Source organism: Lissotriton helveticus, chromosome 5_1, assembly GCF_964261635.1.
Source record: "Lissotriton helveticus chromosome 5_1, aLisHel1.1, whole genome shotgun sequence".
Classification (NCBI taxonomy): Eukaryota; Metazoa; Chordata; class Amphibia; order Caudata; family Salamandridae; genus Lissotriton; species Lissotriton helveticus.
Window position 1 is genome coordinate 1,787,250,525 of NC_136065.1, and position 26,610 is coordinate 1,787,277,134.

Consider the following 26,610-nt stretch of genomic DNA (forward strand, 5'->3'; position numbering starts at 1 on the left):
CCTTACCACTTCCTGGACTCTGCTCACTGCAATCTGGGGCACATGTAGGCTGCAACTCACAAGATGGAGGAGAATGATTGGGGTGCACCCAGCAAGGCCTTAAGGGGCCTGGGCAGGTGTGAGAGGAGGGCTCAGACTTGCCTGGTAGCTGAATAGCCAATGGTCTGCTGGCCTGGGGGTGGGGTCTGGGCAGCTGCTTGCTCCTGTTCAGAATCTCCTAGGAGACAGACAGGCTCAATCCACAACTTTGGACTTCTGCAGATAAAGGCTTCACTAACTCGAAATCTAACAATACTGTTTGAATAAAGCTTTACTCCCCCTGCTGGCCAAAAAACGAAGTGCACAGGCCCCAGTAAATACAGTTTAAACAGCTCACAGAAGCACCCTCTGATGTAGAAAATCCCTGTTGCTGTGGGGGGGGGGGGGGGGGAGGGGGGAGGCAGGGGGCTGGCCTCACTGGCTTGTGAACACAAAATGGTGCCTGGGGGTGCACTGTTTGAGCACACAGGCCTAAGCACAGAGCAAAGGAGAAATTTGGAGGGAAAACAGATTTGTCACCAAGGAATGAGAGGGACAAACTACAGAGGTTGGACTGCAAATCCCACAACTCAACAAACTAAATGAAGGCAATCATGGGCAGGGAAACCCACACATTTAAAACACAACACAGGTAATAAAATATGCAATTACAGGCATCGAAACAACAAATTTTAATCCAGACTAATAGAACACTGTAAAGAGCTCTCTCTTGTGTAGCAGTCATCTTATGCTATTGTAAAAACCCTATTTTCCAGCTTTTGCGTGCGTATACATACATTTAATATGTTGGCTAAGAATCACCTTCAAATTCTGCTCAGTTTATAAAATCTATGAAGATGTGGGAGACTCCTACACAAAATAAGCTAATGATGTTGGGAAGTAGAGAGACACCGAGGGCATTCTTAAGGACAGTAAGGTGGAGAATGAGTGTGACTTTGTAGGAAAGAGCCCCTTTTTGACATGGTCACCCCCACTTTTTGCCTGGTATTTGATGTGATTTCCACTGGAAGTGCACTGGGTCCCTGTTAACCAGGTCCCCAGTGCCAGATCTCTTTTCCAAAACTGTACAGTTTTATCCCCCAATATCTCTAGCACTCTCTGTAAGTCCTTAGTAAAGGGAGCCCCTGGCACCTAGGGCATGAAGTACTAAAGAAAGGCCTCTAAGGGCTGCAGCATGAATTGTGCCACCCTAAGAGACCCCTCACCAAACGCTTGCAAGACTGTCACTTCAGTCTGCATGTTTTGGGGCAGACAAAAGTGAAACCACGACATAACACACATCCCTGGGTGCCATGTCCACTAACACTGCAAGTAGTATTTGTAAGTAACCCCAACCAGCAGGCTTTATAGCCCTAAGGCAGGGTACTTATTATTTATTTATTTATTTATTTTAACAATTTATAAAGCACGCAAATACCCGTAGGTGTCTCGGCGCTATGTACTGGAAGAATAAGCCGAAAGCTGGAGAAAGCCTATTGCTTGAAGAGCCACGTTTTTATTTGTTTTCTGAATGATACCAGTGTGGGACTAGCCTTAATGTGCAAGGGGAGAGAGTTCCACAGTTTAGATGTAGCCACTATGAAGCTTCTGTCACCCCAGTTGACTTTCTTAGTTCTGGGGACGATCAGAAGGTTGGCATCTGTTGGTCCTGTGTTGTGAATTGCCTTTAACCCCTTCGATGCTTGTGACGGAACGGTTTCGCCACGAGCGCCGGTTGGGCTGTGCTTATGACGGAACCGTTCCGTCACGGCCACGCCCGCTTTTTGGACCTTCAGCACAGCGCGAAAATTCGCGCCGCGCTGAAGGTGTTAAGGCAATGCAGAGAACCTTAAACTGTGTTCTGCTTCTTACGGGTAGTCAGTGGAGCTGTAGCACCACATTGGAGATGGTTTTAAACTTCAGGGTACCTGTTAGAATCCTAGCGGCTGCGTTCTGTACCAACTGCAGCCCACCCAGAACCCTTTCTTGGGCATTGATTAACAGGCTGTTGCAGTAGTCAACCTTAGACATGACCAGAGCACAGATTAAAGTTCTCCCGGTGCTAACTGTTATTATATGTGTGGGCATACCTGCATGAACAGATATGCCCCTGGACTGGTTAGTTCAATTACTGCCAGTGGAAGTGAACAGGAAAGCCATTTTAAAGCATGAGCTACACACTGGTGAAAACGAGTTCCCCAGCTACATGATGACTTCACTGAAAATAGGGATGTTTGTTATTAATTATCTTGTAATAATAAACCTATCGCTGATTCCAGTGTTGGATTTCTTTATACAAGCACCCAAAGGGCACCTTAGAAGTGCCTCCAGGAAACCTACCAGTTCCTGGTGTGTTGGCTGACTGATTTCTGCCAGCTTGCCACCATAGACGAGTGTCTGACCCCCAAGGGTGAGAGCCTTGATCTCAGGAGGTCAGAAACAAAGCCTGTTCGGGAAGAGGGTCACAACAGCACCCTCCCACAGGATGACCGACTGATTAGCATTCCAAGGCAGAAGAGCTTCAAAGAAGTGAACGCCTTTGAAATGAGAGGCTGGCTCTGCTCACAGGAGAGGTAGCAGACCCCTTTTGTCCAGAAATCGTTGGCACCTGGACAGAAAATTATCTAGCCAGGTAGGCGTGCCACCCCCCAGGCTAGTACCACCTCTACGGTTCCAGGTGCACCAAAAAAACAGACCCTGCAGACCTGAAAGATGAAGATTGATGTGAAGAGTGGCAAAATCAAGAACAGAAGACCCAGCAGCTGACTTGATGCAAACCCTGCTGACCTGCATGCGGACTTCGACAACTGTACCAAAAGAGGACTTGTCCTGCAGCGGCGGAGTCTCCAAAACCTGGGAGACCTGCCAGCACTTCACCCAGGAACCAAGAACTCCCATGAGACAGTAGAACTGTCCCCAGTATCATGCAGACTCCCAAAGAAGAACCACAAGGAATCCAGAACAACCAAAATCCGATGACGCCAATCACCACTGCATCCGAGCCCCCCAGCCTGTGTTGAAGTGGGCTGATGTCAGCATGGTCCACAAGCCCTCAAGATACAGATTCCACTGTGAATTTGTCACTTGTGAACTTTCAGACACTGCCTGCACTGCAGGCCCCCTCAACCACGAGTTTTGCCGGACGAAGACACCCAACACACCAAAGACCCTTTCCACCCAGCTGCACCAGTCAGAGGATAAGAGGACCAAAGGTGTCCCCATGTCTCCCAATATCGCAAGACTCAAAGCCACTCATTGGTTTCACTGGACTGACCGCTCAGTCACTCCATGCAGCATATTCGTGACCGGACTGTTCCCCATTGTATTGCATTGGGCACCGACGCTGTTTGCACCACTACACCTGGCCGCCCTAGTGCCGAAGGAGGTGACCTCCTGGTGCTGCCTTGGAACTTGCCCCTTACTCAACTTTAATCCAAGAGACTGGTGCCGTACGTAGCTTTAGGTAACTAGTATGCTGTATTTGTTTTTCCTCCCATAGGATAACATTGAAGGCTCCAAGAATTGCACTGTAAAAATTTTGAATATTAAAGAATTTCTATAGAAAAACGTACTTACCTGATCGCATTGACTCTTGTGCCTAAATATTTATAAATGATGCCTGTTATTTTTTATAAAATGGTGTGGATCTCCTTATTGAGTCATCTGCATCATTTATTGACAATTGTGTGTATTTACAGATGTCTTGCACTCCTCACTGATAAGCTTAAGGCTGCTCGACCACACTACCCCCTAGAAGAGCACCTTGGGATTGCTAGAGCAAGCCCCTGTCCACTGATGGCCTTAAAGCCTTGAGGCAGGAAGGATTATATTACGTGCGAGGGCACATCAGCATGAGCAGATATGCCCCGGTGATGTCTAGTTCCATTACTAGACATTGCAAGTGATCAGGAAGCCATCCTAGATATATGTACTGGGCACTGGTCATTACGAGTTACCCAGCTTCATAATGGCTTTACTAAAAATAGTGGCATGTTGGTATCAAACACCTCGACTTAACAAATCTATACTGATGTCCGTATCAGAGGGGTGCCCCCTGAATCCTATTAGTCTTTTAGTGTGCTGGCTGATTGGTATCTTCCACCCTGCCCGCACTGACGAGTTTCTGACACACTGCAGGCGAGAGCCCACGCTCTCCGAGGTCAGAAACAATGCCTTTCCAGAGGAAGGTAATCACACCTCCTCCAACAGGATGACTAGCAAATTTAGCATATCAAGGCCAGAAGCTTCAAAGCCCCTGCTGCCTTTGATATGCGACCCCGGCTTACCCACAGACCTGGAAATACCACCCTCTGCCCTTGTGCACATTTGCACCAGAGCAGGAGGAAAAATTAAATAGTCAGAGGGGCGTTCACTTACATTCTAGTCACACTCCTAAGGTGGGCTACCTGAAGTGAACAACAAAAGAAGGGTTTCACCATAGTGGATTTGGTGAAACTAGGAACTCTGGGTCAGAAATATGCCCATTCCTTGAAGGAAGTAGTCATATAGGGGGTGTAGTCCCCCTGACACCAGGAACTGAGATTAATCTCCTGGGAAGCAAAGAAGGACTAAGAAGAGCCGACATCTCAAGAACTGTGGACCAGCTCTGAAATTGGTGCCAAACCCTGCCTGGCTGCTGCAGTCCAGACAATTGCAAGGACCCAACTCACCCAAAAGCTGTGCATCTTCCTAAAGCCTTGGAGGACATTCAAGCGCTTCAAACACCAGCCAGCATCTCCCTTGGATTGAAGGAGTCACTTCCCTGCAGCTGCAGGCAAAGACCGCACCTGTTCGGTACACCGTTCTGCTGACCACCGGGTCCACAGTGGGAGCAGCACTTTAGAAGTGGGTTTTCGTAACTCCAAGTCAGACCTGTTTCCCAGCAAGTTTTGAGACGCTAGACATTCCCAGAGCCTCAGAGCACCAATACCCTGGGTACTGGAGCAATTGCTGCAACCAAGGTTTATTGAGTGTCTAGTCCGGACACCACCACCGCAAAGTCTGACCCACCAACGAGAGACATCAGGAGTGACAAGGCCTATGCCGAGAGTGGCCTTGCTGTCTTTTTTTCTTCCCTTCTCCAGGTCGACCTAACAACCGTGTGAGCCTCAAGCTCAGATGACCAGCCCCACAGCCCAGGTTCACAAAAAACGATTGTGACCCTTTGCTTCAGAATCCCTCACAACCACAGTCATCCTTTGTGGCCCACTTCCAGACTTTCTTTTTCAGGTACTGTAGGAAAGTAGGATCTGCCTTTATGGTTACCCCAACTTTTTGCCTGGTACTATGCTGTTTCTGACTAGTCTGACTGGGATCTTGCTAATCCGGACCCCAGTCTCTGTTGTTTCTCCCCTAAAGTGGTATGGTAAGTACTTTGGTATATCCCAGATTGGACACTGGTGTACCCTTATCAGTTCCTAGTGCATGGTACTGAGGTACCCAGGACTTAGGTCCCCCAAGGCATGCATTATGCCAACCATGGGGGATCACTCAAACTGAAACTACACGCCTGCCATTGCAGTCTGTGTAAGCTGGTGCTAGCACACTTACCACAGATAGGGATTTACCTAGATCTGTGGTCACTGCACTTAAAACCTATAAGTCACACCTAAAGCAGGCCTTTCAATCCTAAAGGCAGGGTGCTCGGTTCTAAGTGTGAGAGTGCCTCTGCATTAGCAGGACACCCCTACAACATTCGGAGTCCATTCTGCCAGGTTGTAAGTGCATCAACCATTACGATACATAGAGTGGCCATGCATAATTAGGCAATTACCATCTTTAAACTGGCTGTAACAAACCCTGTCATGTTTGGTATCAAACATGTTGGAATCATACCCCCACACCATACACGGTGTGGGGGTATGACTCCATGCACTGTTAAAAAAAAACGAAATTTTTACTCGCTGGTTGTGTGTGTGAAACTCTGTTCATTGCCTTTAAAAACGAATTTTTCTTTTTTTACTTACTGATCTTATTTTGCTATTTGCACTACCTTGGGGGGACTGTTGCTGGGAATTGTTTTTTTTATGCTGCTTTTAAAATTTACCTGCCATTGTCTTGAGTTTGCTCGATCTCTGTACACGCTCTAGCCGGTGTGTCTTCTTTCCCTCACTTCCTGTTGAGACACCGGGTGAGCGCCATTTTGATTGGCGCTCTAGCATTCTAGCGCAATAACGATCCTTCCCTCTTAAAAAGGGAGACCCATGCAAGCGCGCAGTGCGCGCGCCGTTGGCGCACCGGAGGTGCGCCAGAGGCAAGCCCATCTGCGCCCGTCCGCGCACCTACCGTGCACAGTGCCAGTCATGCTGCGGGACCGCTCTCCCAGCCCCCACGTCCTGCTAGTGTTTGCTACTCCAAGAACCAACTTATGATTCTTGGTGGGCAGAAGTCCGAGGTAGGGGTTAAGGCTGGGAGGGAGGAGGCCCAGGTCTTGCGTACTGATGGCTCGCTGATTGAGGTAATGTGCAGTCTTGTGAATGACAGGTCTCTAGTTAAACATTTTCAGGAAATACACATCCTGTTGGAATGTCAAGACCTGGACCTACTTTTTATCTCAGAAACCTGGACCCGCACTGATACTTTAGTTGAACTAGGACTTGCTTGCCCTCCTGGGTATAATGTTTTTCACAAACCCCGTATGTCAGGGAGAGGAGGAGGGTTGGGAGTAATCTTCAAAGATAAATGGAATTTCACCCCTCTTGAAGTAGATGAGGCCGAAGGGTTCGAACTCCTGGGGATTTCCTTAAGGTAAGCTCTCGGTTATCTATTAACCGGTATGCTCTGCTACAGACCCCCAGGAGGACCTAACTCTAAGTGCTCTGCCCTGATTGATGTGGTGTGTAACCTGGCCTTGAAACACTCTAAACTAATCATCCTGGGTGATTTCAACTTGTGGGCTAATGGCCCGCTGGACAAGGCGTTTAAGGAATTGTCGGAAGCTTGTGCAAGCTTCGATATGCCCCAGCTGGTGTTGCAACCTACGCACCAGGGTGGACATATATTAGATCTACTGTTTGCTAATTCCAACATGGCTACAATCACAGATGTTCTACCACTGTGCTGGACTTCCTGCTGCGGGACATCGATGAGCTTGTGCATGCTGGGGATCTGATCTGGCCATCGGAGTTGTCCGACCCAATTGAGGTCACCCCCACCAGCCTGCTGATGACCGTGTCCACGCCGGGACTGATCACGCCGCTGCCGGAGCTGAACGGATGATTTGGATCCCTGGGGCAGACTGGCCAGTTCTTCTTCACTGAGCGATCTGGATTACTTGGCGGCATCTGTTGGGCTCCCGACCTGTTACCCGGGTTGTTGCACGGCACTCCGCAGTTCCTCATGGAGCGTCCCTGTGTGAGCAACACACGACGGCAACTATCGAGGCGAGCGGGGCTCTAGACTTGACGTGCCCCCCCCTGACTTTCAAACGGCAGCCCCTGATCCCGCCGGTTGATATACGGCAGCCCCTGCTTTCATCGGCGACAATTGTGTCTTGGACCTAGGCTGCACGCCGCCTGCACATATGCTCCTGACACGTGTGACACAGATCTGCCCTCCGCTCCTCTTCTTCTCATCGCGGCGCTCACGAAGCCCCCCTGCTGCTTCCGAGATCGTCGTGAGCAGACTCGCAGATCGTCACAGAAGCCATTACACACAACATTGTTTCCCGCAACGATTGTAAAAAACTGTAGAGAACACCAGCACATTTGTTGCACAGGAATATGGCAAGGTACTGTTTCTGCTCCGCTTTTAATTTCAGTTTTTCAACAATTTACTCCTTTGAGTTATTTTGTCCAAAATGGCTGGGGTCATAAACCTGCAACAACAAACAGCCTCCATTTCTACCATTTCTACCAGACCCTCACCAAGCCTATAACTTTGCCTGGCACTGTGATCCTCAAAATAGACATAGGACTCCCCTCTCCTCCACTCAGCAAGCTAGAAACTGGACTTCCTCGGACTGTCCTGGATTAGAAAGTGAAACAGATCTCAAAGCTTAATATCAAAAAAGGACTACTAGTCTTTTCACTATCTCCCCTACTTGGCGGCCATCTTAGACTAGTCATTCCTCTTTATTTTACCAGGCCTAAGGAAGCGGCCATCTTAAACTAGTCACATCCTCTACTCCCTCATGCCCACTTTTTAGACTAACCACTCTACTCACCATAGCTCTTTTCTACACCTACCCACACAATATCCTTCACCTACCTACACCTCTACACCCAACGTGGAACCCACAGGCAAGCACACATATAAAATTAATTACCCCACCGAGCTCTCTAAAAAAAACGCCAAACGTTTTAAACACAACTTCATGAAGTCCCACCCTGAAACCCCCTTTGTAGACACCTACTTCTCAATAAACAATGGAGCCAAGAGCACCGATATCATCTTTTACACTACACGTAGAGCACAATGGAGAAAAGCGTTCCTCACCTTACTCACTATCTCCGCCACCAGGAAATCCGCCCATGGCTTAACATTGTCCACCACACCATCCCAATTCTTCCCAGCTAGAGCAACCATCACCATCTACAACAATGGCATTATCTTAAATCAATCCACAGACAGGAATCTTGACCTATTCGACAACCTGTTCCCCACTTTCAAAGACTATATCTCCAACCCTCAGACTCCAATCCAACTGTCCTCCGATCCTAACAACCTTGACTCCACAGCGCCTCCTACCACTAACACACACCTCACCTCTCCCCAAAGTACTATACCCCATCACCCACCGCTACAGTCACCTCACATCCCTCAATCACAGGCGTAGATCACTCCTCTCCTTACACCCTCCCCACCCCCTCTACCCCCCAACATAACCCTCCCCTCCCACTCCCAACTAGTCACTCAGAACACCCCACCTCCCTTAACTGCACTCCCCCTCCACCTCCCCACAACAAGACCGTCTCCCATCCCATCTCCCCCCATACCCAGTCCCCACTACCTCACCTGCGCCCCCGCCACCCCTAGCCCTCACTCATCCATCAACTTCTCCCCCCCTTTCTCAGTCCCCACTACTCCACCTGCTTCCTGGACACCCCTAGCCCTCACTCATCCCTCAACCTCTCCCCCCCACTCTCAGTCCTCACTACCTCACCTGCACCCCCGCAACCCCCAGCCTACAATCATCCCTCGACGTCCCACCCCCTCTTACCACTTACTCCCAGCCCAATAACACCAACACCCATACTAATCCTCTCACACCACTCCCCCCAACTTTCCTACCCCTCTACCACCAACACCCTCACCTATACCATTAACGTCCTCCCTAACCCTAACTCAACGACACCCTTCCCCAACCTCCCTATCCTTCCGAACAACAACCCACCCACTAATATCACCAACCCCTGCAATAACACCACACCCCTCCCTCCCACCTCAGTAACCTAGACTCTTACTCACCTTTAGTGCCCATCCCCAACACCTTTCCCAATCCCACGCTGGACATGATTATGTCCACCCTCCTCCAAGTCAAAGAAGACCTCCACACCCTCAAAGAGTTACTCTTCACACAATACAGACACCCCCTACCCACCACCACTCCCCCCCAAACAATACCCCACCAATCCTATTCACCTTCTCGCACAAAACTCCCCACACTGGACCTCAATCCCCGCTCGCAATCCCACCAACCGCTCCCGACGCACCATCAATCCACTCTCGGACCACGACATACGCACCCTCCTCCGCTCATATGACACTGTTCCCCAAAACCACTTAGCCACCACACACCGTTCCATCCCCACGATTCACTCTAACCCCCTTAGGCACTCCACACAAAACAACAACAGAGGTTCCGTCCCAAATAACCTTAAAAAAGTCCCCCTCACTCTAGAACACTCTACCACCCTATACACCCCCAGGCTCAAATGCATACTTCTCAACTGCAGGTCGGACCCTAGACACTCCTCCGACATCGCTGATCTCATCAAAACACTGGACCTTGATCTAACCATTCTGACTGAAACCTGGTTAACCGAATCTTCTACACCTATCATGGATATTCTAGTTCCACCCAACTACCACATCATTAGACTTGACAGGTCCAGCAAGACAGGCGGTGGTATTGCATGTATTTATAGGAGCAACCTCTCAGTTACTAGAGTCACCTCCCCCCCACTCACCTCCTGCGAATACATCTGCCTCGATGTCATCAGCGAGAGCAAACCTGTATGCTCTCTACACGTCATCTACCACCCACCTGGGGACAACCTCATCTTCACTCAACAAATCATGGACACAATCTCAACCTTTTCCGGACGGCAAACACTCAAATTTTCCTTGGTGACTTCAATCTCCATTGGAACGATCACAATGACGCAGTGGTAAATAGTCTCAAAAACTACCTCAATGCTCTTGATCTCACCCAAATCTGCAACAGCCCGACCCACGATAAAGGCTCTATCCTCGACCTTATCATCTCCAAAGAGAACTCTACCCAGCTTGGGTCAATCCAACCCTGTGACTGGTCAGACCACCACATTATCACATTCTTCATCAATGAAAAAGTTAAACTTAACCCGGTTCAAACCACTTAATCCAAGGTCTGGAAAAGGGGCCTAAAGAAACTCAACCCAAATTCTTTACCTTCCCACAGCTGCAATCTCCTCCTTCCCCCTACCGGCACTCTTGACGTGCAATCTTTGACCGACCACTACCTCAACTCTATGACCTCATGAGGCCGCCCCTTGCAATTGAAAAGAGTCTCCACTAAGAACTCCAACCCATGGTACGATGGTAGACTCAACGAAGATAGACGAGCCATGCGTATGGCAGAGCGCACCTGGAGATCAACCCCTTCGGCACTGCACCTTAAAACTCTGAAGAAAATAAGAAACGCCTACTTCAGGAAAATCAAGCGCACAAAATCAGATTTCTTCAGCCTCCAGCTCGACCAAGCAAAAAACCGGCCAAGAAAACTATTTGAACTAATCAAAACACAATCCAAGGAACAACCCCAACACTCACATGCACAATAGGCGATATACCATCCTGTGAAGACTTCTCTGTTTTCTTTAATCTAAAGACTGATAAAATAAGGAGCGATCTCCGCAATGACGTAAACCTTTACTCCAACCCCCACATCATAACACCCACTGAACCAAAGAACAATGCTGCATGGTCATCCTTTGACACCTACTCGGAAGAAATAATTGTCAAACTGCTCAGCACATTGAAACCCTCTAATCACCTCACAGACCCCCTTCCTGCCAACGCATTAAAGGACTTCATCGCATTACTCCTCCCACTCTGGACCAAAATTATTAACAGTTCACTTCAACAAGGACTCATCCCCGACTCCCTCAAAATTGGACAAGTTACACCTATACTCAAGAAACCAACAGCTGACCCTACTGACCTAAACAATTACCATCCTATTACCAATATTCCCACCCTTGCAAAACTGATGGAAAAATGCGTACAACTCCAATTGACAAAACACATTGATCAGTTTGACCTCCTCAACCCTCATCAAACAGGCTTCCGAGCAGGGCACAGTACTGAAACTGCTATGACACACATAATTGATGACGCACTCCAAATCCTAGATTAAAACGATACCTGCCTCCTCATCCTTCTTGACCTCTCCTCAGCATTTGACACTGTCAAACACGAGAACTTACTCGAGCTGTTACACACCAGAATGGGTCTATCTGGGACTGTTCTTAAATGGTTCACCTCCTTTCTGCATAACAGGTCTCAGAAATTCAAGAGCAACAACTTGATGTCCCCACCAGTGCCTGTAACATTAGGCGTCCCACAAGGATCTTCTCTATCCCCAACATTGTTCAATCTGGTCATGGAACCTTTCACCACCTTGTTACAAGCATCTAATGTACACTTTCACATGTACGCCGACGACACCCAACTATATCTCAAAGTACAATCCCCCAATGACATCAAACTTCTGAACTCAACGCTCAGAAACACCCAATCATGGCTTGCCGATAATCACCTCACTCAATGCTCTGAAAACTGAGTTCCTTCTGATCTCACCTCCCGCGAAAATCTCCACCACTCAAACTTGGCTTAAGCACCTAACTGCACTCAATGTCCAACCTACCATTGTGGACTCAGCAAAATCCCTGGGCATTACACTTGACGCCAACCTCAACATGCAGCACCATATCAGCAAGGCAACTAAGGGAGCAAATTTCCAAATCAATACCCTGAGGAAACTTAAACCCTTCCTACCAGCCAAGGACTTCCAAACTGCAGTACAAGCCCTAGTCATTCCTCGCATAGACTACGGTAGCGTCGCCCTTTGCGGTCTCCCTCTATCTACAACTGCACCCCTGAGAGCCTCTTTGAACGCTGCAGCGAGACTCATCACTGGATCAAAAAAACACTCACATATTTCCCCTGACCTAAAATTCTTGAACTGGCTACCTTTTGAAGCCAGAATACATCTAAAAATTGCCTGCATGACGCACAGAGCTGTACACAACAACTCACCCGGCTACCTCACTCAGAAGCTGACAATATCTGGTGGCACAAGAACCACTAGAAGCACAAAGAATCTTCTTCTGAAACCTCGTAGATTCCGGAAGGAAAAAACATATAAACGCTCCTTTTCAGGAATGGCACCCAGGATCTGCAACTCACTCCCTCCAGAAACCAGACTTATCTCCTCCACTACATTCGTTAAGAAAGAAGTAAAATATATCCTCATGACTAAATTCACCTGAACTTGCACTTTGGATCTATTTTAAACTCTGCACCTATCTGCACTATTGCTTGTCTGATTGTTGATTTGTATCATTGGTTTTAGTTCATTATTATGCCCCCCCATGTACCTACCCTATTTTGCTATTCATTTTTTACCCTCAACTATTCTTTGCTCAAAAGTCTGTTAATCACTCCCTTGTTTCCTTACCCCCCTGTTTTTGTAAAGCGCTCTGATATCTGCAAAGATCTTGTCCGCGCTATATAAAACTTTCAAAATAAATAAAATAAATAAATAAATAAACTGATCATAGTCTTCTAAATTTTAGGCTTACTGTGCCTAATGTGTGTTGTAAAATTTATCACCAGAGGCAATATCGACTGGGCAGAGAATGGGCCACATTGAGTAAGCTTAATACCTACCCCTTTTGTTTTTACGGGCACTAACAATGATGGTAATGATAATGGTGTAAGCATAACCCCTGATTTTTTAGCTTCACGTGTAAAAAATCTAGAAGCTTCTTTGACAACTAAAATGGAGGAGCTTATTAAACCATTAACGAGTAAGATAGATAACCTAGCAAAGGAAGTGACAAGGCTGGGTGGTCTGTTATCAGCAAAGAATGGTGTTACATCTAGTGGAAGTGTACACTCTGGGAGGAATGGTAGAGAACCTGCCGATATCAATGATATATGTAATAAGGCAAGGGGGAATGCTGCTGTTGCAGTGGCTACTGGTTCTGAAACCCCTATTCGTCCAGACATCCCTGTGGCAGCGGCTCCTTTGATACCATCTACAAAGCAAATAAACAGTAGAGCGCCCAGACCCCCGAGGTACAATCTTAATTTACCTCCAGATTGTGCTCCGTTTGTGGCTGTATTAACTAATGTGCCCCCTTGCGGGACACATCCAGCATCTCCTTTTGATGATTCCCAATCCTCTTTGAAAAATAAGACTGTATCTTGGCTCAACAAAAATTGTGGGTTCCCTGTGTCATACTCGGAACAAATTATGACAGTAAGACGTGTAAATTGGGTAGGGCCATCTAAAAAGACTGGGGTAGGGGACTGTATAGTCGTAAATTTTAAACACCCCCAGCACGTGGCAACTATCCTTTTGAGAGCTTCTGCATTGGTATATAACACGAATAGTATTTGTGTACGTCCCTTGGGTTATTTTTATGCGCATCTGTGTAAACCTACATCACAACAGAACTTAACCAGGCGGGGGCTTGAACCTTATACTCCTGTGCAGGAGTCTCAGTTCTTTTATAATGTTACTAATCCTTGTGGGTCTGGTGGGCCCATTAGAACTCATAATAGGAGTTCAAGTAACGGCCATTATCATCATGGGTCGAATGTAAATACACAGAATAGATTCGAAATGTTATCCGGTCTTGAGCAGTGTGACTGACTGGGGGCACCTGCGGCTCAGATTACTAGGGCTTCAGGTGAAACTACAAATTCTTTGAATCCGGTGGGTAGAACTTCAGGAATCCTTGCTGTCTCCTGGAATATTGCTGGTCTTGCGGCCAAAATGTCTGATGTAAACTGGGTTACTTACATCAAGCAGTTTTCTATCATTTGTCTCCAAGAGACCTGGGAGCTGGGCTGTAATCTGTTTTTAGAAGGGTATAGGGCCTTCTTTGTGCCGGCCTTGCCTTCAGTGCGGGGAAGGCCCAAGGGGGGTCTTGTAGTCTTTGTCTCCATACTGATACCGTGTGTAGTACGGAGATTGGAAGCTCAGCATACAGGGGTCATGGGACTAATTCTATCTGGTGGTAATGTTCTTGTGGGACTGGTGAATTTTTACAATGCTGCTCTTGATAGTGCAGGTCCGAAACATATCCATGTTCTTAATTCCTTTGTCTCTAATTTTATGGAAAAAGTGGGCCATAACCTCATGATTTTGGGGGATTTTAATCTGCATCCATGTGTCGATCCATTGCACAAATGTTTACCAGAAATGATCTGTGCGCGCGCAGATTGTCTGCATATGGAGCACACCTTAGAGGGGGAAATGTGTAATGACCTAATGAATGACCTTGACCTCTCTTTGGCTATGTCTTTAAAGGACCCTTCATACTGTTTTGATATCCCTACTTTTAAGGGACATGGTAGGGGCACCTTCATTGACCATATACTTGTCTCGAGGACTATGCAAACTTTTGTAGATTCTTTTTGTATCCTCCCTAGTGCATTTAGTGACCATAATCCTGTCACAATCTGTCTGAACTGTCCATGGGGGAAAAGTGGTCCCAAAAATACTGTCCAAGGAAGTCTGGGCACAACAGATGGGAGGAGGCGGTTAAAATGGTCAATTGACTCCGCGGATGCACTCTATAAAAACATCTTTGAAGGGTGTGCAGAGGACATTGACGTTTGTATTAACGGGGGAGGTGAACCTAAAACGGTTCTAGAGGCTTATCAAAATATAGCGGAGAAGGTGTCAGCGTTCCTATCTGTTCCTAATAAAACCCACACAAAAGTAGGGCCGAGATGGTTTAGCCATGATTGCACTGTAGCTGCTCGCAAGCTGAGGCTTGCTTTGTCAGCTTCCCCGAGGGATCGGGAGGTTGTAAAACTCTGTAGAAAGGAATATAAGGCTATTACTATCTCCCATAAGGAGCTACTGAAGAAAGAGGCGTGGGAGGAATTGCTTGACCCCTCTACTTTGAATAGCAGCACCAAATGCTGGGCTTTGGTTAAGAAACCTTTCTTGACCGAGGACCCCGGTGACGGAATTGCTTGCTGTATAACCAAAGAGGAATGGGAAGGCCACTTTAAAAGTTTATATTACTCTGAAAATGCTAGATCTATGACTGATGCCCCCTGTGACAGGGTTAGCCCTATTATTTTTTACGAAAGTGAGGTTTTGGCAGCCATAATGGGCCTCACTGCTAATAAAGCGCCAGGGCCTGACGGAATACCCCCTGATCTTTACAAGTCTGATCCAGCTTTCGGGGCTCCCATTCTGGTCGCCGTATTTAATGCTGCGGCCACTGTGGGATGTCCAGAATCTTGGGGACTATCAACTATAGTTCCTGTATTCAAGAAGGGAGATAGGGGAAGTGCACTTTGCTATCGACCCATATCCCTAATTGATTCAATGGTAAAGATCATGGGGAGAGTTATACTTCAACGCCTAATAAGTTGGTCGAATGAGAACCACATTTTGACAATCTCTCAATATGGCTTTTGTGAGGGGCGCTCAACCATAACGCAGTGTCTCAATCTGTTCCTTATTCTGAATAAATATACTGTCGTTCAGAAGGGAGCAATTCATCTTGCCTTCATGGATCTCTCCTTAGCCTTTGACTGTGTCAACAGGGGGAGGCTGTGGAGGACCATGAAGGAGAAGGGAATAGATGGGGGAATTGTGGAGTTCCTTGCGGATCTGCACAATGAAACAAGAGCCAACGTGAGGTATTCTTCGACTGGGGAAACCACGGGTTGTTTTCCAATTAATAAAGGTGTACGTCAGGGGTGCATTATGGCCCCTTATCTTTTTAATTTTTATATAAATGACCTGGAGGCTGAATTACAGGAGATAAAATCTGATTGTCCAAGGGCGGGTGCGAGGGGTATTCCTCTGCTTTTATATGCCGATGATGCGGTCTTAATTTCACGAACAGAATTAGGTCTTCAGGCACTTTTGAATGGTTTTAATAAATTTATGTCTGATAGGGACCTTACGGTCAACAACACAACATCTTTTATAATGCATGTTGGCAGTCAACCAAAGAAGAAGTTCAATTTTAAACTGAATGATGTTCCGATACCCATCACCCAGTCGTTTTCCTACCTGGGGGTCTTATTTGATACGAAGATGTGTTGGGCCCCACATTTGGCCAAGAAGAAGGGGGAAATGTCCAGGGTAAATGCTTCTATCTTCAATTTTGCTTCTAAATTGGGCAAAAAGCCAAATGTGGCTATGATGAAACTATATACCGCTAAATCCATAGCCACTGCAGTATACGGAAGTGAGATATGGGGCTACACAAACTATGACCAACTTCAATAGTTGAAAATACATTTTTAAAGCGTCTGCTGTGTGTCCCTGGGAGCACACCGAATTTAGCTGCTCATGAAGAACTTGGCTGCTTGCATTTATCGGACATTGTTGGACTAAAACCGTTGTTGTGCTGGGTAAAACTATGGTTAAGTGATGCAATCCCTCTGACCCACTTGATAGTGGAGGATCTCTTATCGCTTGACCACGCAATGCGAGTACCCTGGCTTAAATATTTGAAGTCTCAATTCTTGAAGCTTGGCCGAGTGAACTTGTTTGATAACCCGGGGGATATAGTTAAGGGTGATGTTGCTGCAATTAAGAGAGCTTTTTACCTGAACCGTAATGCTGTAAGAGATGAAGTTGAGCTCTTGAAACCTAATGTTAGAATGTACATCATGTTGAGTACCTGTAATTCAATGGAATTGTATCTAACATGCTCCTTCACCACCCATGAAAAATTTTTGCTGACCCGTTTCAGGTTTAACATCTTTCATCAGCTTTTAATTAGACCCAAGTCGGACATTTTTAAGAAACCAGCAGCTCCCTGTGGCTGCGACGGGAAGTCTCCACAGGATATGCTGCATTTTATATTTTTATGTACATTTTATGAATATCCCCGAAAGCGGTTTCTGGTTACCCTTTTAAAGAAATTAAATTTTAACCAAATTAGACCCGCCCTTATGTACTTACAGTTGCTGCATCCTGATAGTGTTCTTCAGGTGTTAGAATTTTTAAAAATGACCATGAGACTAAGAAATTGTTTGGATGAGTAAATGTGCATTAACTGCAGTTTATGGCACTATCGCACTTTATTTCGTATATTCTGTATTTGGACATTACTTGCACTTTTTATTCTGATACTGTCAATGCACTCGTTTTTATGATACATTTGAGTTGTATGTAATTTAAGATTGACTTTGTGATCGCTGTAATGTTTTATTATGTCTTGTCTACTGTGTGTACTTTTATGGATTGCAATATATCCGAAATAAAGTCAATTTGATTTGATGATTTGAGTAAGCTTAAAAATCCCTTGCATTGGAATGACTTAGACAGCCTGGATCCCAGTAGGTCGGTGGACTGGAATTACCAATTCCACTGTGTGCAGATCAGAGACAGGCTTGATAAGCATATTCCTGCAAATAAGCTAAAAAAGAGAGAGAAACCCCCAGCCCCCTAGTTTAACGAGGAAATGCGAGCACTCAGGATGGGTTGTAAAGTGGCCGAAAAAGCCTGGAGAAAAGGATATAGTGATTCAGATAAAAATGCTTTTAAGAATCAACTTAATCTGTACAAAAACACTATAGTGAAAACTAAAGCAGAGTATGTTGCTAATACCATTCTTCTAGCAGTTAATAGCACCAAAGCAATATTCAGCTTAGTAAAGAGCCTGTCTAAACCGGACTGTGCTAATAACAAAATTCCAGTTACTCAAGCTTTATGCGCTGAGTTAGCTTCCTATCTGGAGGATAAAATCGACAAGATAGTTAGGGATTTTGATCCACCAACAGTGTTGGAAAAACCTGATTCTCAGTTGTCCAACGCTGAGCAGTGTTTACTGCCATCACCAGACTCTAAGCCCAGCAACCCTACCATTTTAAAACACGGCCAGCATACTCTGGATTGCTTTCGCATTCCGGACGAGGAAACATTTGATACCTTAGCCAGGGGTATCACCTCTGGGTCCCCCCTGGACCCCCTTCCCCACAGAATCTGGAAGGAATACGGGGCCGAGCTCTTTCCCTATTTACGACAGATCTGTGGTCTATCTTTGAGTAGGGGGGAGGTCCCTAAAAACTGGAGGGAAGCAGTTGTGACCCCTCTTCTAAAAAAAAACACGCTTGACCCCGGGTGTGGGCCAACTATCTGCCAATTTCTTTATTACCATATCCTGTTAAAATTCTGGAATGCATCATCAGTAAGTCTCTATCCCAGTATCTTGAGGAGTATTCGCTCCTTGACGAGATGCAATTTGGCTTTCAGCCCAAGCACGGTACTGAAACAGTACTTGTTACCGTGCTTGATGATATGAGGATGCGGGCGGACAGTGGCCAGTCAGTGATCTTGGTGCTGTTGGACATGTCAGCGGCTTTTGACACTGTAAACCACGGTATACTTTTGGAGAGACTTCAAGACCAGGGTATGACTGGTCGCGCCCTTGACTGGCTTTGCTCTTATCTAACAGACAGGACACAGACAATGTGCCTTCAGCCGTTCTCCGCTAACAAGTCTTCCTTACGACAGGGGGTCCCGCAAGGCTCAGGGATTAGTCCTGTGCGCTTTAACATCTATTTGCAGCCTCTCATTCCACCTATTAGATCTTTTGGAGTGGAGGTGGTGAACTATGCGGATGACACCCAGCTTGTGTTTTCCTTGCAAGGGAATGATTCCATGTCCCTGGAAAGTTTTCACTACCGTATGACTAGCACCACGAAGTGGCTTAAGAAGAACTGGTTACAATTTAACACCTCTAAAACGAAAGTGGTCCTGTGTTCTTCCAGAAGATCTGTTCAGCCTGTTTTACCCATCTTTCAGTTGTTTCCTACTGGTGCACCTATTACCCCTTCTAGCACAGAATGCAATCTGGGGGTGATGGTGGATCAGGACCTCCAACTGAATTCTCAGGTTAACAAAACGGTTGCCACTTGCTTCTAGCTAATCCGAGTGCTGAGAACGATCCTCCCTTTTTTGCCTAAGTCTGCTAGAACGCAGGTTGTGAGATGCGTAATTCTCAGCAGACTTGATTACTGCAACTCTCTATATCTGGTGCGCCTAACACCCTTATCGGGAAGCTGTACAGAATACAAGCCATTGCAGCGAAACTCGCTTTAAATAGGCAGCGAGGGACCTCAACCACATTAGCCTTGCGAGATTTGCATTGGCTGCCGATCCACCAGCGAATTCAATTCAAAGCTCTATGCACTGTCTTTAGGGCAGCTCATGGAATGGGCCCTAAGAACCTGCAAAGAAAATTCAGCTGGTATTCTCCAACTAGAAACCTTCGTTCTGCTTCTTCATTCCTGATGAATGTAGTCAGGTTCAGGCGGTCCAGAACAGGTGGCAGATCCTTCTTTGCCGTTGCTTTTTGGCTATGGAACACTCTCCCTTTGGATCTACATCAAGTCCAAAGTCTTATGGATTTCAGGAAAAAGTTGTTATTCCCTAGGCTGGAGTAATTTTTCCTTCTGATATCCTCTCTTTTTCTCCCTTCCTGTATCACACCTCGGCTGCCCCTATCAACTTCTGGTGGGGTCGCTCTCTTTCCTGTATCACACCTCGGCTGCCCCTATTAACTTCTGGTGGGGTCTCTCTCTTTTTTAAGTGCCAGGATACCCGTCGGGTGATAGAGCGCTATATCAGCACCTCATTACACCTCATTACATAAAGCTCCTTCTGGAGGCCCCCCATGCTCCCGGTACTAGTCTTCTAGACCCGGACAGCACAACATGGCTGCTGCTGACCAGAGACACAATTCTGCCCTCCTGCTGCTGAGCCAAGCTCGAGCTGGGTAAGGCAGAACAATAGGTATCCTGTCACAGGGAGGTGTGGCCACCAGCCAGACAGGGTTTAGTGTTTTGGGGCCAGGTGGGAGCACTTGCCAGCGCCACTCAGTCTGCTTGAGGGGCACATTTGGTGGCCCCCTTGCATAGTCCAGTTCAAACCAGCTCAGGGAGCCGTTGGCTCCCGCTCTGGCGCAAAAATGGACAAAGGACATGGAAGTATCCTCCCCACTGTCTGATCCCTCCCCTCGTAGGGAACCCTGAATTGTCACAACCCTTTACTTAGGGTACTTAAGTGCTTGCCTTTAGGTGGGTCCTAAGATTTCATGGGGCCTTCCCTGACTATCCTGCTTGTGGTGAGTCACCTGGACCTTGCTGGTCCCGACACTGCACCTTCTTCGCTTCCCACATTTTTTACAGTTGCCAAGGCTTGTTGGTGCTCTCGATTGACACCGACTCCTCAACTCACGACATCCGACGTGGGAGCTCGGACAGCTCATGAACGGCTCCTGGTCTTCCACAGCATTGCCTGGTCCTCACAGCTGCAGCTCCAAGGTCACGTCATCTCTCCGCCAACATCCGACATCGGTGGGCATTCGTCTTCTGTGCCTCCTGGTTACTCCTGAGTGGCATAGACTGTCCCCTCTGCTTCCAGGTACTTCTCATCTTGAATCCACCTTTTGGTTCCACCGGACACTTTCACCTTCTCCAGCTGCGGCATATTCCTGAAGTCCTCCATTAAGTTCAACTGCGGTTTCTGTTACCACTTAACACCTATGCACCCGGCTTTCCTGGTGTAGGTATCCTGGTTCCTAGGGTATCCACGGGTGGGGTGGCTTTCCAACCTTCGGTCTTCCACTGGGATTCTTAAGGGTCCACAGGGAAGGGTCCTTCTTTATAATTGCAACTGCAACTTACCCATTGACTTGTATTGAGCCCGTGGTCGTGTTCCCACTCTGCACACAGCCTCCGTGGGGTTCCTGGTTACTTACCTCGGGTGGTTCCTTGGGTCCCCAGCACTTCTATGTCTTCAGGGTATAGTCTTGACTCGAGTCTCGATTTGCATTCCACTATTTTAGTATATGGTTTAATCTCCCCATGGCGATCCCTGTTTATTAGTGCTACTTACCTGTTTCTATTGAAAAATATTGTGTGCATTGTATATATCTCAAGCAAGGAGACATCTGCATCTGTTAGTGAGTGTCTTATAATAAATACATATTTTTAAAAATACACTGTGTGGTTCTTTTTCACTTAATCTATACCAATAAGATTATTTTCTGGTAAAACAAACTGCTTTACACTCCTTCTGGACTAAGCCTGAAGGCTGCTCTCCACAGCTACCGCTTAGAGAGCATTCTAAGGTTGTCAAAGACCACTAAAATCACCATAAGGGTTGTCTGGATTAGTGCACGGTGGCCACTTACACAAGTGTGCACCATATACAAAGCCAGCTTCTCACAGGTACCCTTCTATTGACTTGAAGTGTAGTACTCGATGGCTACCAAAGTGACCAACACCTCTGCACCTGGGCACACCCGACCAGGTAAAACCTAACTGCTGGTGGTTTCTTGGGCTTTGGCATCTAAGCACCTTAAGTCCCAAAAGGCACACTCAAGGAAAGTCTGCAAATATATGTATGCAGTGTATGTTTCTCCCATAGGATAACATTACCGCGTTTGAGGCTCGTAGCTCAAAGCAGATATTTCTGCATTTTACTGTTATTTTGTAAAATCGATAACTCGAAAAGTACTTACCTGATCTAGATGATCTTGGTATCTAAAATTATATAAAAATCTGAGTTACTTTTTTAAATTGTACTCAGATTTATTATTGTGTGTGTGTGTGTGTCCCTTTTATTGACCCGGTGTGTATACCAAATTCTTAACACTCCTCTCTGATACGCTTAAGCTGCTCGACCACACTACCACAAACAGAGCACTTGGGATCATTAAAGTAAGCTCCTGTAAACCAACAAAGGTCGCCTGGACTATTTGCATGTGTACCCCTACATTGGTAGACTACATAAATAGCCAGCTTCCTACAATAGACGATTGCCAGAGATTTTGGGACTTCAAAGAAGGACATGAAGCCAACAATGTAAAAGGCCATTGCGACTCCAGGGAAGGAAAAAAATTACTTACCAGTAACAGATGGTTTGTAGCTTGTAGGGCTGCACATTCACATGCTGTGCACACTCCTGGAATACTAATGTTGGGTCAGGGACATAGCAAGTAGTTTTTCTTTGAAGAAGGGATTTCAGTTTCGAGGTGACTCATAATACCTCCCCAGAAATCCGCAACACATGATGACACATTCTATTTCAGATTGTTTTTTTTTCTTGATATTGCGTTTGTGATCTGGAGCATCCATGGCACAACCAGTACAATGCACGATATTAAGGAATGAGTAAAACTACATTAATCTGTGCACAACCAATTTAGGGAATGAGCAATAGTCTACAGAAGCTGAAACTGCCACCAATGTTGATATTATAAATGATCAATTATAGATGATCAAAAGGTTTGGGAATGAGAGAGGTGTGTGTGTGTGTCTGTGTGTGTCCAGTGCTGTGGGTGTTGAAAAATGTCCTACTGAAGTGTATGAGACCAGAGACCTAAACGCAACTACTATAGAATATATTATGTAAAGAATGTGGAAATTTGTATGACTATATCTAGGTGTGTAGGAGTTCTCAATGACAATAATGGGGAAACAAATGAAGTTCACAGGTCAGTGGTTTGAGATATAAGGAGAACCAACTGAAGTATATGCAAAAATAAGGTGTAAGGAAGGAGTAACACTTGGGTTTCTGGAATGAAGGACTTCTAGTATATTCAGATAGTAACAGTGTGAATGAAGGAAGCTTCATTTATTGTGTCAGTGGAGGAAAGTGAGCAATGGCCATGTCAAATACATGGTGTGTCGCTACTCACTCCCAATCCATCGCTCCAGGTCCAACCACTCTCAGTGCTGGGGTCCCGTCTGTTCAACCCAATCCAAAACCAGTGTTGGTCACGTGCGTCAGACTCAGGCTCCCTAAACAAAGACAAACCACAAGGACATTAAAGAGGTTTAACACTTGTTCCTAGTAACAACTCCCCACATCTAGATTGTTTGGTGAAAAGACAAAACAACTGCTGTCATACTAACATGCATTATAACCAAACCTTAAGAGCAGGTTACGGAGGAGTAGAATGGGAACGATGTAAAGCTCTAAAACAGTGTGGAGTGGCTAGCAGGAAGATCCGTGCTGGAAGGCTCAAAGACTAACAAAAGGAATTTCTCCTTCACAAAAAAACAAAGACAAATACCTCCTTCAAGCAAAAGTGACATGACTAACAGCACTGGCGAAGCCAATTTGTCTCACATTTATAAACTATTGGCAAATGGTCTCACATTTATAAACTATTGGCTTTGCCAATGCTTTCTTGTAAAGCGTTGTTAAAAAAAAAAGTAAAAGAAAAAAAGATATTTGAAAATACTGTAGCACAAGTAAACATACCTTAAGGTAACTCAAACCTGAACATTTAATTCAAAATGTTCAATCTTTATAAATTATATGGTCATTTTTAAAATGACAGAGGAACCCAAAAAAAACTGTTGAACCCGACCCACTTTAATAATACCACCGAGGACTAGTTCAGGTACTTAAGAGCAAAACAGCTGCCTGAGGAAGTGGCAGATTTTAAGGAAAATATGTGTCAATAACTTTGCACTTGACTCGCATCAGGAATTAGGAGGGTTTCCGAGGTTCTGGAAAGATTAGAACAGCAGTAAGATGTTTTCCTTTAAGTCTGTGACATATTAGTCTATCGCGGCTGGGGTGCCATGAATAGCTAGCTGGCCGGAGTCAAAAGCGGGACATCTGGTTATCGACAGGCAGCAGCAGGACTTAACTTTCAGAAAAGCAGTAGGAAGCTGCCTTGCAACTTCACATCCCATTGGCTCTTCTCTGTTGCTGGTTTGTACATCGTTTCCTTCCCTCTCCTTTGTTGTTTCCTACTGTTTACATTTCCTCGGTACCCTTGACCTCCTTGCTGATCTACACTGAACTTGCTCTATCGATTCTGTTTGGCTTTTCACCCATCAGGCTCTTCGACCCTTTTTTTTTTTTTTTGCAGACTTTTATATAGCGCGAACTAGACCCGAACCGAATCAGGTATCAGAGCGCTTTACATAGCACCAGTTACGTTACATGAGGACACACTTTCATTTTAGGCACGGGGAGATTAAGTGATTTGCCCAGAATCACAGGAGGTTTTTGGCGTTGTTACCGAGACTCGAACCCAGATCCCCAGGTCCGAGGTCGAGCGCCTTAGCCGTTAGGCCAACCCCTCCCCCCGCTTTACCCGCTTATCCTCACCTTGCTCTTCGTTTTTAGGTCTCGACTGGCGTACACTGCGCAGCAGTGTCGCGCAGCTCGAGAAATTTTGTTAGAACAGTAGTGGTGTTGAACCCGCCTCTCTCTTCCATTGGCTAGCTCCATAAGAAACAGTACTCCTGAGTCGGACGCCGGGAGCAGATCTAATTTTAAAATTGTAGAGTGTCCCTTTTGATTGTATTCTTGTTTAAAACTTACCTTTATTTGAGCACTTGCTGCATTGACAACCCTCCCTGGCTAAACGGTGCACAGCGGATCCTAACCCTGAGAGCAGACCTTGGAGCAAAACAAACATCCTCGGACGCCATCGTCAGCGTGCACCGAGGCCACGCCCCCTCTAGGCCACGCCCCCCCCCGCACCAATATATAGGCGTTGACTACTAGCGCTTGCTTAGAAACAGTACCCCTGAGGCGGAAGCCGGGAGCAGATCTAATTTTAAAATTGTAGAGTGTCACTTTTGATTGTATTCTTGTTTAAAACTTACCTTTATTTGAGCACTTGCTGCATGACAACCCTCCCTGGCTAAACGCTGCACAGCGGATCCTAACGCTGAGAGCAGACCTTGGAGCAAAACAAACATCCTCGGACGCCATCGCCGGCGTGCACCGAGGCCACGCCACCTCGAGGCCACGCCCCCTCCAGGCCACGCCCCCGCATCAATATATAGGCGTTGACTACTAGCGCTTGCTTAGAAACAGTACTCCTGAGGCGGAAGCCGGGAGCAGATCTAATTTTAAAATTGTAGAGTGTCACTTTTGATTGTATTCTTGTTTAAAACTTACCTTTATTTGAGCACTTGCTGCATTGACAACCCTCCCTGGCTAAACGCTGCACAGCGGATCCGAACGCTGAGAGCAGACCTTGGAGCAAAACAAACATCCTCGGACGCCATCGCCGGCGTGCACCGAGGCCACGCCCCCTCGAGGCCACACCCCCTCCCCGAACTTCCTCTACACCAATAAATATGTGCCTCTGGAGGAAGCGCAGCGGACGACCGCAGCGGGTGCGCCGGCAGCGCCTAAGGCAAGCCCGTCTGCGCCCGTCCGCGACAGGCCGGGACCAGGGGCCACAACCCCTGTTTCCCCAATTAGTGATATATTAGGTAAACCTGCTCTGTTATACTCCCGCGAAGAGTTGCTCAATCTCAATACTCCCAGTCCATCACATCATCCTCACTGTGCTATAGTAAGTCCTTTAGACACCATGGGCCCTTTTAGCTGTCTGAATTGTAGATGGAACAGTAATAACACGGAGTGTCTTATATCTGAAATAACTCTCACTCAGGAGTACTCCTGCATCTATGTTAATGCTAGGTCCCTTCCAAAACATTCTATTGAAATATGGGATATGCTACAGGAGATTAAACCTGACTTTGCTTTTATCACGGAGACCTGGCTTAGTGAGCACAATACCCCTGATATCACGGCTGCACTACCCAGTGGGTATAAAATTATCAATTTAAATCGATCAATTAAGAGGGGTGGTGGAGTGGCTATGATTTTTAAAGACACTTTTACCTGTCGTCAAGAAACAGTTACGCAACTAGGCAAGCATGAAGTCCTGATCTTCTCCATCTCTATTAATACGCAGGCGATCCTTGGAGGTGCAATTATTTATAATCCCCCTAGTAGTACGATTGATTTTAGCACTCAACTCCTGGAACAAATTCTTCCTGTTTGTCTTAAACATAAAAACATTATAGTCCTTGGTGACTTCAATGTTCATTTTGACCTTCATGACAATCCCCTAACTAAACGCCTTGCAACCGATATGGAAATCATGCAACTGACACAGAAAATAGCATACCCCACACATAGAGCAGGGCATATGCTAGATCTTATCTTCACTAATATACCTAATATTATCATTACAAATATAACTCCTTTGACTTGGACGGATCACTATAGGATCGAATTTAATTTGAACCTACCTATAAAGAATAAAAGACCTTTCGTTCAGTCGACAAATTCCACAAAATGTTGGAAAAAATTCTCTGTGGAAAAATTTAAAGAAGACTTTG

General features: G+C 46.2%; 1 protein-coding gene across 1 annotated transcript in view; it reads right to left on the bottom strand.

Annotated features, from left to right (window-relative positions):
• MRC2 (mannose receptor C-type 2) overlaps positions 1-26,610 on the bottom strand; it is a 545,797-nt gene that overhangs the window by 175,569 nt on the left and 343,618 nt on the right. Inside the window, 1 exon segment of the mRNA XM_078645096.1 lies at positions 23,142-23,244. Coding sequence (XP_078501222.1) covers positions 23,142-23,244 — 103 coding nt within the window.